Source organism: Pelophylax lessonae, assembly GCF_965119305.1.
Source record: "Pelophylax lessonae genome assembly, chromosome: 4".
Classification (NCBI taxonomy): Eukaryota; Metazoa; Chordata; class Amphibia; order Anura; family Ranidae; genus Pelophylax; species Pelophylax lessonae.
In genome coordinates, this window is record NC_138771.1 from 547,179,972 (window position 1) to 547,193,105 (window position 13,134).

At 45.6% G+C, this 13,134-nt stretch overlaps 1 protein-coding gene across 1 annotated transcript in view; it reads left to right on the plus strand.

The window, feature by feature from the left end:
- Positions 1-285: 285 nt before the first annotated feature.
- The window catches only part of NCAPH (non-SMC condensin I complex subunit H), a 207,752-nt gene continuing 194,903 nt past the window's right edge, over positions 286-13,134 (plus strand). The window contains exons 1-3 of the mRNA XM_082255769.1: positions 286-388; positions 9,950-10,190; positions 11,574-11,664. Coding sequence (XP_082111895.1) covers positions 9,955-10,190; positions 11,574-11,664 — 327 coding nt within the window. The 5' untranslated portion in view covers positions 286-388; positions 9,950-9,954. The remainder of the gene's footprint in view (positions 389-9,949; positions 10,191-11,573; positions 11,665-13,134) is intronic.

The following is a 13,134-nucleotide window of genomic DNA, read 5'->3' on the forward strand; positions in this document are numbered from 1 at the left end:
TTTATTGGGAAGAGGATGGATAATAAAAAGCAGATGGATCCAGGAGCACATCTTCTAGTGTAAATCCTGTCCTTCATGCCAATTTATTGTTCCCAAACTCAGTAGACATCTTAATACACTTCAGTAACATTTCACTCAAAAACAAACGGCAGATAGCACCGTTACAACTGTCATAAGATGAAAGCAGCAGTCCCAAAACGACGCCTCAGTACTGGCACTCGCCCCAAATAAATATGGCGTACAACTCCTGTCACCTACTATGCTCCGCCCAGTAGCCCACCCACAGCTCTGCAGAACCGCCTCGAGCCGTTATCTCGTGACGTCATCACGTTATACGATAGCGCGGAATTTTTGAAAGCTCTAGAGCCGGAAATCAGGCGTCCGGGAGGTACGTGTGTTGTCTGGGGATACCGGGGAAGGGTGATGGGGTATATGGAGGGTATATGGGTTGTATGATGCGCCCGGCCAGACAGGGATGGATGGGCATTGCTGTCACTGGGATTGGACTGATGTAATGTGTGTATACGGAGCTCGCACTGTACGGACTGCGGCTGTCTATTAATAAAGTTTGTTGTGAGGAAACAATTAGAGGAGCGCTCCTATAATATACGGAGTTAGACTTTGCATGTAAAGTAAGCGTCATTGTTGTTGAGGCTCACTGCACACTATGCAATTTGATTGGACAATATCCTTTTAGCTCCACCATCTATGTAGTGCAAAGGCCTGTGATTGGATGGGCTAGGTGTGTCCTGTTATTTTGGTAAATCTAAAGGTGGCCATACACTATACAATCTGAGTGTACAACCTTCTTTAGGTTTGCCAAAACTCTATACTAGGGAAGACCCAATTATTTTTATCCAGTCAATCTGTATGCAATCTGGCCGGCCCTTCCACTAAATAGAAAAGGTAAATCTGAAGGAAATCTAAGCACAAAGGTTGGATAGTGTGTACCCAGCTTAAGGTCCGGTTCACACTTATGCGATGCGGGAAGGCTGCGAATCTGCAGCCTGTTCCCGCATCGCACACGCACCCCCGGCAGTTCCCACTGCCATATGCGATACGCTGGGGGTGTCAATGTAATCTTAACGACACCCCCAGTTTGATCGCATATCGCAGTGCGATCGTGCAGTTCGCACAGGATCGGATCGCACAAGTGTGAACCGATGTGCGATCCGATCCTGATGCGGCTTCCAAAAAGGGTCCCTGTGCGTGTTTGGTGCGGCTGCGGTGCGAATTTAGCCATACAAAGTGTATGGCTAAACTCGCACCGCACAGCCGATCGCATGTAATGTCGGAGCAGTGCGCTCCGACATTACATGCGAACCCTGCACACGCACAACTGTGAACCGGGGCTTATGCCTCGTACACACGCAACGATTATCGGCCGTCTTTTGTCCAGTGTTGTTGTGTTGGTTGAAATGTGCTCTAGACTGCACACAAATTTTTTTGGCCAACAACAACCAACTTCAGAAGTGATGTCATGTGTTGGTTTACTTTCCGTGTGTTTTTTCTTCTCTGAGCATGCCCAGTCTTGCTCATCTGATTTTTGTCTGTCGAAATCTGTACTGACTGATGGAAAATCGGCCGTTCTGCTGACGGCCAACAAAAATTTTATAGCCTGCACACCAGATTTTTTTCGGCCAAAAAGTCGCAGTTGGTTGTCGGAATCATCATACTAACAAGCTGACAATCGGCCAATCGGATGTTGGCCGAAAATTCCCGGCCAATAATCAATGCGTGTGTATGAGGCATAACAATCAACTTCTGTTTGAGAAAAAACATTTCCAGCAATCCCAATCAGGGACCGCAGCACTGATCACTGTATTCTGGTGATGAAGAGGAAGCCTGCGTCTTCTTCGATTGTGTGGGTGGAGGAATCCACCTGTTTGTTTTTGTCTTTTATTTGCTTATATAATTTATTTATTTTTTTTTTTTTTAGCAGCCTGCAGAGTGAAAAAAAAAAAAATAAATCTAAGGTGGGCCATACACAGAGCAAATTTCTTTCTGTATCCACGGGTGGCAGGAAAGAAATTCACTTGATTCCCCATCCACACAGCGTTGATGCAGGAATCCCTGCTGCCGAGCCATTGTCTTTTCCTGTTGGGAGAAGTCGTCCCTGCTGGGAGAAGACATTGATTAGCGCTTGTGGCTATAGCAGCCGTTTGCGATAATCGCAAAGTGATCCTGGCAGGGATGGTTGTACCCAAGTTGACCGATCACCTTAGTACATTCAACCTGCCCATTATTGAGTTGAACTGCATATGACTTGCATTAGGCTACTTGCACCAGGGGCACCCATCTCTGTGCATACCTTCTGATATTTTAGTGTGCCCCGGAGGCATAGGTGCCGCATCCAGCTGCTACCGCTCGGTCCTATGCAGGCTATGACTGGATAGTGCTGAATGCTGTAATAAGTCTTCTGTCAGGAACCTGGCCTAAGTAACTCCATCCTCACGATCAGAGCCTCTAGGCTCAACTCCGGGTTCCTTAGATACTTTGGGCAAAGCGCAGGCAGCAGATCTGCACCTCTCCCTGGTCCTCAGCAGCAGAAACTCTCAGTGGCTCAGTCTGCAGCTCTCTGACCCTCCCAAGTCTCTCTCCTGGTGTAGGTAACAGGGATGCACCGATGCCGATTTTTTTTTTTTTTTAATAGCGAGTATGAGTGCCAATACTTTCAGTCAAGTACTGATACTTTGCGGTGCAATTTGCATCCATACAAAATGAATAGGCTCACATCACATTGTAAAGAATTGCTTGCAATTTGAATAGGAATGTGGTGCGGTTTCTGTCCAAATCGCATGCAGTTTCTCCACCGCTCCTGTGTGAACACAGGCTTGTCATAGTGATTTCAGCCTTGGCTCACACAGGAAGAGTGCAGGGACCTCATGCGATTTGGACAGCAATTGCATGTGATTCTTTGCAGTGCGCTTTGCGCCCATTCATTTTGTATGGGCGCAAATCGCACCTCAAAGTTTCTGGTATCGTGAGCATTTTCACTAGTAGTCGTGCAAATATTCCTATTGGTGCATCCCCAGTAACAGTCTATATTGCCGCTGCACACGTTCCTGGAATGAGCTCTCAAAGTACTGGGTGCTGCAGTGATCATCAGCTGGATACTGGAGCATGCATGACACAATACAAATACTCGCCGGTAGGCCTTGGATCTTCAATTAAGTCAGAGCAGTATTCAGTGAAGAAACATCACAAACAGGGTAGTGCAATGTTTCAGGGCCGTGCAGGACCCCTTTGTCAGGCATCTGCTAGGTACAAAGTATGTTGTTTGCAGGGCTCGACAAACCCCGGGTACCAGGTCGCATTGGCAACTAGAATTAGCGGCCTGGCGACTGGGTTACCCTGCAAAAGGTGTCTTGTTTCCAGACATCCCTAGTCCCTTGCGAGGTGCAGGAGTTTCCCCGCATGTGGGCTGAGGCTCCCTGACAGCCGCATGTCCCGCGCTCGCACGCACGAGACCCCACACCTCGCATGAGACTTGGGATGCCTGGTGAAAGAACGGTGTCTGTCAGCTGTGACAGAATGGAGCTGATGCTTCCTTCCTGTATAGTTCGGCTCCGTCCTGTCACAGGCAGAGTGATATCAAATGCACTCTGCCTGAGAGGAGAGATATAGGAAGCATCAGCTCTGTATGTTTCTTACTGTGCCGCTCCATCATGATCTCTGCCAGCAGTACCAGCCAGCAGTAAGTCACATGTGCTAGGGGTGCAACTCTAGCCCCCAGCACAAAATTGTAAATATCTCAGCATGTGCAGTGTTTCTGACTCCTACCACCATGACCACTTCAAATCACTGAAGTGCTTGGAGTGTTCCTTTAACATCTCTCAGAAGAAGTAAACAACGTACCCAGGGGTCGAATGCCGGGCACTGACATCAGCCAGTTCATTAAAGTGGCTGTAAACCCACTTTGATGACTTTTACCTATAGGTGAGCCTATAATATAGGTACTGTAAATATCTCCTAAACTTGCAGCGTTTAGGAGACATTTACATTGCATGCAGCCGATGACGTCATCAGCGCATGCGCTCTGAAGAAACGGTCGCCCGTGCCGTTCCTTCAGAGCCCTGTGCCATGACTGGCGGCTCCCGTGTGCATGCGCGGGAGTGACGTCACGCGGCTCCGACTGTAATACGGAGTCCGCAGACCCGGAAGGAAGACGGGTGAAGATGGATGCAGCGGGGACAACGTGGGCTTCGTTGCAGGTAAGTGTCACATAATGTGCTAGTATGCGATTGCGATGCATACTAGCAGATTATGCATTTACTTTGCGAGGGGGAAAAAAAAGGAAGAGTTTACTTCCTCTTTAAAAACTGGCCGCCGTTGGGTCCGTGTGTATGGCAGCCGGTCCAACAGAAGATGGTAGAAATGCATGCTTAATCGTTAAAAAATTGCAATCTCGATTCTTACAGAGCCGTTCTCTGCTCATTCACCACTGTCAAAAAATAAAAATAAGCGGCGAGCGGCCGCTAATAGCTGTCACTATGAGCCTTAACTTCTCTTCAATTCCCTGTCAGCAGCACGATGTACATGAATCAGGGTTCGTACGGTCCTTGAAAACCTGGAAAAGTTTTGGAATTTGGAGATGACACTTTCCAGGCTTGGAAAGGTCATGGAAACTTAGGATTCCACTAAGGTTTTGGGAAAAGTCATGGAAATATATACTGGGGAGGAGCGGGGAGCAGCAGGGAGCGGATGCTTAAAGTTTAATTTATTATTTTATTCTGTAATGTTTAATAAATGATTGCCAGTCCCACATACTATTTGCCTTTCGGGTCCGCGGTATGCCCGTGCGCTGTCACTGGCCAGCAGCAGCCGAGGAGATGATCGTGAACCAATCACTGGCAGCGGGGAGGGCCGGCCGCGGTTTGCCTGGATGTGACTGGCCAGCAGCAGCAATAACAGCCAGGAGATAACAAACCAATCACAGGCAGCGGAAGCGTCACTGGAGGGCGGGCCGGCCGCATGAACGCGATGATGACGCGGAAGGGGGCGGTAACCATTTTGGTTACTGCACCCCCGCGTCATCACGTTCATGCGGTCGGCCCGCCTTCCAGTGATGCTTCCGCTGCCTGTGATTGGTTTGTTATCTCCCGGCTGTTATTGCTGCTGCTGGCCAGTCAGTGTCTCCAGGCAAACCGCGGCCGGCCCTCCCCGCTGCCAGTGATTGGTTCACGATCATCTCCTCGGCTGCTGCTGGCCAGTGACTGACAGTAGGGCAAACTGCGGACCTGGAAGGACACCTACCTGTGATGTCCGCAGCCTCTGACCACCTCCTGTAGCATGTCCGCAGCCTCTGACCACCTCCTGTATCATGTCCGCAGCCTCTGACCACCTCCTGTATCATGTCCGCTAAATGTACAGTGTGTGTCGTAAAACGTTTGACATTTCGAACATGGGAAAGGCAGCGCTGTCTAGCCACACTAAAGGTGCAAAGCACCTTTCTGCAGCTGCGTGCTTGAGAGCTTCCAATCCGATCGCTGGCTTTTTCACCCATGCGCTTGAAGTGACACCGGCTCCCAGCTGCGGCAGCAGTGCTTCCATCTCATCCACTGTAAAACAAGGGACCATTTTGAGTCACGCTGTATCCAGAAACGAAACCCTAACTGCAGAGGTACTATACACTACAAAGATTGTCATTTATTTTAGTAAAAATATGCTGGGTGTGACATAGATTTTCTTCTTATTTAACATGTATACATAGACATTTCATGAAACATTAGGTCATGAATATTTACGTGAAGTCATGGAATTTTATTGGTGAAAATGTGTATGAACCCTGATGAATTAACTGACACTCCGGGCGGGGGGAGCGGCTGCTAATAGATATAACTGTGATCCTTCACTTCCCTGTCAGCGGAGATACATGCCTGACAGGGAAGTGAAGGCTCACATAGTTGTATCTATTAGCGGCTGCTCCCCCCGCCCTTCCGCCCGGTGTCAGGTCAGTTCATTCACACACAGTCCCACTGACAGGGAAGTGAAGGATCACATAGTTATATCTATTAGCGGCCGCTCCCCCCGCCCAGAGTGTCAGTTAATTCATGTACATCGTGCCGCTGACAGGGAATTGAAGAGAAGTTAAGACTCACATAGTGACAGCTATTAGCGGCCGCCCGCCCTCCCTCCTGCCCGGTCTGTTAGTTCATTAATGCACAGATCGTTAATTTCGGCATTTTTAACCCATTTTCGGCTGAAATGGGATAGGCCCATTTTTGGCCAAAAATTTAGGTGGCCGAAATTTCGGTGCATCCCTAGTTTTGAGGTCTATAGACCTCAAGATTGCACAGGCATTGCTTCAAGTCCAGTCAAAATTGTGCGACTTTTTTAGGTTGCACAAGTGTGAAAGGGGCCTTAGAGAATGAAGTCCTGGGTACAGTATAAGTAAATCCATTAAAAAATAAGTGCCTATACTGTTTAAAATCAGGTAATACACTGCCTCACCCTGCTCTGCACATGCCCAAGTGCTCTCCATTTTTAGGTACTGCCGAGTTTGAGGAGGACGATCTGCTGACAGCCTTGAAAGTGGAATGAAAGCCTCCTATCCTTTACAGCCAAGGAAGCTACTTCTGTTTGATCTGCAACTGCCATGGTGCTGCACATGTGATCAGTTATGACACCAGCCATTTGATAGCTTTGCCAGTTTTGTTGAGGACACTAGCAAATGTGACAGTTAGCAATCCCGGCATTCCAAGAATGTAACCTTTTTTTAAACCGTTAAATCAATGGGTTTAGTTCCACTTTAACCGCTTGCCCACCGCCGCAAGTAAATTTACTGCGGCGGTCAGCCCCGGCCAGGCAGAGTGACGTTAATTAACGTCACTAGCCTGGGAAGCGAGCGCGCGCCCGCGCGGTCACGGACCCCCCCGCGCGTGTGACTGGCGGACCCGATGTCCGCCGGTCACTCGGCGATCGTCGGGGGAGAGGGAGAAAGTCAGGCGGCTTGTGTAAACGTGCATATGTATAGCACTGATTACTGTAGAAATGTCACTGGTAACCCCAAAAGTGTCAAAAATGTCAGTCAAGGGTCCGATCTGTCCGCCACAATGTCGCAGTACCGCAAAAAAAATCGCAGATCGCCGCCATTACGCGTTAAAAAAACAACAAAAATGACAAAAATCTTTCCCTTTGTTAGTAAACGCGATAACTTTTGCGCAAACCAATAAAAATACGCTTTTTTTTTTTTTTTTACCAAACATAGGTAGGATAAAACAAATTGGCCGAAAATGTTAAAAAATTTTGATTTTTACATTATTTTTTTTGGGGAATTTCATATAAAAAAAAAATGTGAAAAATGTTATTTTTGCAAAATTTACGCTCTTTTTTTGTTTATAGCGCAAAAAGTAAAAAGCGCACAGGTGATCAAATACCACCAAAAGAAAGCTCTGTTTGTGGGAAAAAAAGGACGTCAAATTCGTTTAGGTACAGCATCGCACGACCGCGCAATTGTCCGTTAAAGTCACGCAGTGCCGAATCGCAAAATACCCCCTGGTCGTTTAGCAGCCAAATCCTCCGGGGCTTAAGTGGTTAAGATTTACTGCTGTTCAGGGGCTCTGGGCTTCAGCAAAATGGCAGCCTCCAGCAAGAAGAAACAGGGGCAATGCTGGAGGAAATTAACAGCACAAACTCATTTTGGTAGCATAATAATGTGGAATGTATGTATTTTCACTAAAGAGCATTTTTTTAAATCAAGTTTTATTGTGGGCTTTGTTAGGTGGAATTCAGCTAAAAAGGATATTCCACTTAGCCTCCTCCAATCTCTCCCCCTGCTCACCTAGGCATGCAAAGTGGAAATTTGGACCCCAACAGGTCTCGGGAGGCTGCGGGGCCATTCAGAAAACACAGCATGGCTCACGCATGCATGGGGGGAGACAGCTGTCAGCAGCCAGTAGGAAGTCACAACTAGCTTCCCATGGTCAACATGGCAGGGCAGTGTTGGGAACCCAAAGGCTTGCAAAGAACTAGCCTGGATAAAGACAGCGCTGGATCCCCGGGCTGGTAATAGTTTATCAAAATTCAGCAGCTACAGTTTTTGCAAACATTTTTTTAACAAGACGGACCAGAGCTCCTCTTTAACCACTGGCTGACCGCCCGTCATATATATATATATATATATATATACTGTGGCAGGCTGGCTCGGCTGCACAAATCGCTTTACTTGTAGGGCGATCCGCAGGAGGGATGCCGATGCACGGGACCAAGGGGCACCGATTGCTCCTCACTGAGAGATGACTGTAAGCCATTGTAAACACAGCTGACCGTTGTTCTCTCTGAAATGATCAGAGTGCCTGTGATCTTTCTATATAGGATAACAGGTCTCTATGATCATTTCACAAGTCCCCCCCCCCCCCCCCAAAGTTAAACGCTCCCCTAGGCTCACAATCAACCCTTTGAGCACCTTTAGGTTAACCCCTTCCCTGCTAGTGTCATAATTACAGTAACACTGCATATTTTTAGCACTTATTACTGTAGTAATCTCACTGGTCAACCCCCCCCCCCCCCCCCAAAGTGTCAAAAATGTCAGTTAGGGGTCCGATCTGTCCGCCGCAATGTCGCTGTCCCGCTAAAAATCGCAGATCGCCGCCATTACTAGTAAAAAAAAATGACATAAATCTTTCACCTAGTTTGTAGGCGCGATAACGAATCAAAATACACTTATTCTGTTTTTTTTTTTTTTTTTTCAGAGTTGTTGCATTTTTTTGTTTATAGCGCAAGAAATATAAATCACACAGTTGACCAAATACCACCAAAAGAAAGCTCTTATTGGTGGGGAAAAAAAGGACATCGATTTTATTTGGGTACAGTGTCGCAAGACAGCGCAATTGTCCATTAAAATAACGATGTGCCGAATCGCAAAAAAAATGGCTTGGTCATTAAAGGGACAAATCCTTCTGGTCCAGAACTGGTTAAAGTCAGTTCACTAAAAAAAATCACCCCCTACATTCATTATTTATTCCATGGTACAGGCAGTCAATATTTTAGGAATGTACAAAATAACAATAAGGGGAACTCTTCAATGGCCAGTAAGTTACAAGTATACAATGTATCCGTGTGAAAAAAGTTCTGTCCTGAGTTTGGATTGTAAATAAATTGTAACTTCAGTAGAAGGAGATTGTTCTGTGAATACAGACCCAAGGATGTTTCCAGTTTCACAATATTTGTGATTTTATTTAATGAATATTCTTCCTCTTATGTAGTGTTAGCCTGAGAAAAAAAAAATGGCGATAAAACAATGTAAAAATAACACTAGATTTACAGTAAGTGCTAAATAAGCAAAGCGCTCCTGGCTTCTCCTGCCGTCTGAGTGCCCCATAGCAAGGCATTTGTGCGGGCTCAATCCCCTGTACCCAATACCCTTTTCCATAAGGCACCATTTGTTTATTATTATTTATTTATTTATTTTAAAAAAACTGTCCACTCCGGTCGGAACCGCTGTACTAACCATGTAAAGTTAGTTCAGTTCAGCGATCTCCCCCACTGAGCTTTTGTGTTTTGACAGACCCCAGCCAGAATACTCCGATCAGCATTCTCTGCCATTGGCTGAGAGGGCTGGTCCGATGCTGGTTTTCCAGCATGCACGTCAAAAAGAAGCTGGCCGAACAGCCGGGCCGAATGTCAGCCTTTGTTTTTATTTTTTTGAACCGGCCGTTGTCTCCTGACATTCGGCCAGTGGCTCCTGCTGCTGTCTCAGCCAGTAAGGAGAGCCAAGGCTCTCGTGCACATCGCTGGATCGCAATGGGGCTCAGGTAGGTATTCGATTTTATTACCTTTTATCCATAGAATGCATCAAGGCAAAAAAAACCTTTTTAGCATTTTTTAAAAGAATGAGGATATGTGTAGCTATAGGAATTTAGAGAGTTAATCTGCTTTTTAGTCATCATTCAAATTTTTGTAGAAATACTTTGTTGTGTTGAATGTCTTCTGTATTTTGCTTTACTAGACAATATGAACACCTCTACTCCTCAGTCAGGGGGACGTCAGAAGCCCTTGTCCCCGGGCGGAGAATATTTGTCTCCAGCTACTAGGCCGCAGCCAGTCAGTGCAGCAAGCACCCCTACTCTTCAGAATTTCACCAGTAATGATGATGAATGGGAAAGAAAACAAAGACGGCGCTCCAGGGTTATCGATCTTCAGCTTAGTAATGCTGATTCTCCAGCATCTACAATCTCTCCTGCCCAGAGGTAAGTCCTTTCTAATTTCTGTCATTCAAATCTGCCAATCAAGTGAACACAATTAAAACAACCCACTATTGCTGTATGACCAGCATCAAAAATATTGTTAATAAATGTGAAAAATAACAGTCCACATACAGAAGAAAAAAAACTAGATAAATGAAATGGTGCTCGGTAGATGCGGTCACCCACGTTGTGCCTTCTTATTTTCATTAAATTGCCCCACCTTGTGATATAACTCCTAAATCTGCTCACCAAAAGCCCCAGGTCCCAGGGACCACACAGCCTTATCCGCAATCTGAACACCTGGATAACACTGTGTACTTTGCAGAGTGCATGGTAATTTACACATCTAGGTGTGAATGGGTCTGTATAGTTTCCCTTTTATCTTCGCCATAAACTTCAGAGCATAAGCTGGGCATAGTGTGAAGTAACACACTGCAGTAAAGTACATCCCAGTCTGTGCGCTGGATTCCAAAGGACGGATCCATGCTCTCCCAAGCAGCGCCTGCAAAACAGCAGGGCTGAGCAGGGAGTGTGGCTGCAAATCTGACTACAGGGAATACGGGCATGCTGTTTGTAGGTACAGCCTTCTGTATCTTTTAGCTGCAATCCCAAAGACCCAAACTGACTACGTCAGCATGAGTCTGGTTCTGTGCCTTAATCAGTTTGGCATAGGACCCTGCAGAACTGGCAAGAACAGATGGTATAAAAATTGCACAGGATACATTTTTACAAGACAGAACTTTATGAATAAGCTAACACATATAAGGAATCTTCTTTTTCCGGTTAACATAAACATTGCAAAAATAACCCAGAATATTTGCTCACTGAAAATATGTGAAAGAAAAGTGAGTTATAATAGGAAAAAAAAACTAGTCGTCGTCAAGTTGCTTTATATAGTGCAGCCCTAACATCACCAAGGATTTTAGTCCTACAGAAAACTCAGAAATTTCACAAAACTACTTACCTGCTAGAAGTCTAAAAAATATTTCCCTTTTTACTAGTTTGAACAAGCACCCCCTCCCCTCAAGGAACTTAGACCTACCTTGCCTACATTACAATCTGACCATAAAATCTCTGCAATCAACCTTAGATCTACCAAAACTATTAAAACTAATACGAGCTCCTACCTCAACCATCCCATCAATTTGTATCTAGCAGGCCCTTGTACTGTACACTTGTTGGTATATCTAACAGAGATTGTGCAGTCAGATTGTGATGCATGTGGTAAACTCAACACCGGGGGCAGTCTGCCTGCCCTTTGCATTTACTCTACACATTCACTCTTATGGCCTAGGTTTTGACCACTTATTTGATTGCTGCAACAAACTGCCATAGCTGCACCTGCATAAGTCCAATCACTGTTAAGTGACTGATTTTTGTCAACAGATCCGAGGCCAACTCGCTACTTCTGCCTAAATTGTCAAATAATCAGATCTCAGACCACTACTCCACCTGCATCAAGTTGTCTCAAGAGAATGTAAGTTATCTGCTGCAAATAATTTGTTTGCTACACTAATGCATTTTGTTGTGACAGATTATTTTTAACCTATATATCTTCATAATTATGTAATGTCCCTTGCACCGTTTATCTTGGATTGAACACTATAGTAACCAGCTTGCTTTTGTAATGCCACTTAAAGCCCAGCTCCACCCAAAATGTATTTTTTGCATGAAGTAAAGAGTGTTTAGAACCTTAACATGCCAGATTCCCACCAAGATTTCCCCTCCCTTTTTTGTGTTATAACACATGGTATCTGTCACCCATGGTATCAGTTGGAAATGTAAGAAAATCTTCTGAATGGAGGCCCCAGTTTTTAGGAAGGTGTTTTTGCGAGTTTAGTAATTCTGGGGGCAAAACAATTAAACAGACCATGGCCTAAAGTAGAATTCCAGGCACAACCGTCTACTTTTAAAAATGCTTCCTCCCTCTCCGAACACCTCTTCTGACTAACCTGTATAAGAAAAATCTGCATACTTCACTATTTTCAAGCATCTCTGATCTGGTCATGTGATCTTTCCTGTGTCAGGGGAGAGGAGAGAGCGCTCAACGATGACTGGTAATGCCTAGGAAGAGTGACATCACCCATAGGCTCCTATGACCTATCTGTTTGCTCTCCCTCCTCTCCCATGCAGCAGTCGCTGGCTGACACAGGAAAGTCGGATCAAATGACCAGACCAGGGTGGCCTAAAAGTAGGTAAGTATACAGATCTTTTCTTCCACCTATTTGAATAACATGTGTAAAAGAGTATTTTTAAGAGTAGTTGGATGTTGCCCGGAATTCTACTTTAAACATAACGGGATGAAGACCCAACAATAATGGCACAAACATGCACTTTCCTTTTTTAGTGACAACATTATGTTCATGCTCTGTGCTGGATACCTGGTTCTGGCCTTTTCTGGGATAGCTTCTCCCAATCTGTTACTCCAATACTAGTTGGCAAAGGGGGTTTTTACAGGGGTTACCAATTGTCCATGAACATATGTCAGACTGTAATTGGTATAACTGGGTAAACATTAATTTCTCTATCGTTCATTGACAGACGCAGCTCCATATAATTCTTGACCATTAGGGTTATGCTGCCCCCTACAGGAGTAGAAAACTAGCCAGGGAAAAGCTTTACCACGCCTATGGGGCCGTCCCTGCAGGCATACTCCCACACACTCTGCTATAGGCTCCAGTTTGTTTCTGCCTAGTTTAGTAATAGAACCTAGTTCCCGGCTGGGACTTCGGTCTTCCCTTGTCTTTTTTATTTTAAAGGGAACCTTTTGTTAAAAATTAAATTTTTTAACTAGTTATGTTCCAGATAGAACTGCAATCAACAGCCAGCCTTGGTTTCGGACTAAACATGCTAGATCCTTAAGGTCTCTCAGCCCGGCCAGCGAGCGTGTGCAGATTATAGCCCAGCGCTAGGCCTCGCCACGACAGAGCCCCAATGGACAGGGGCT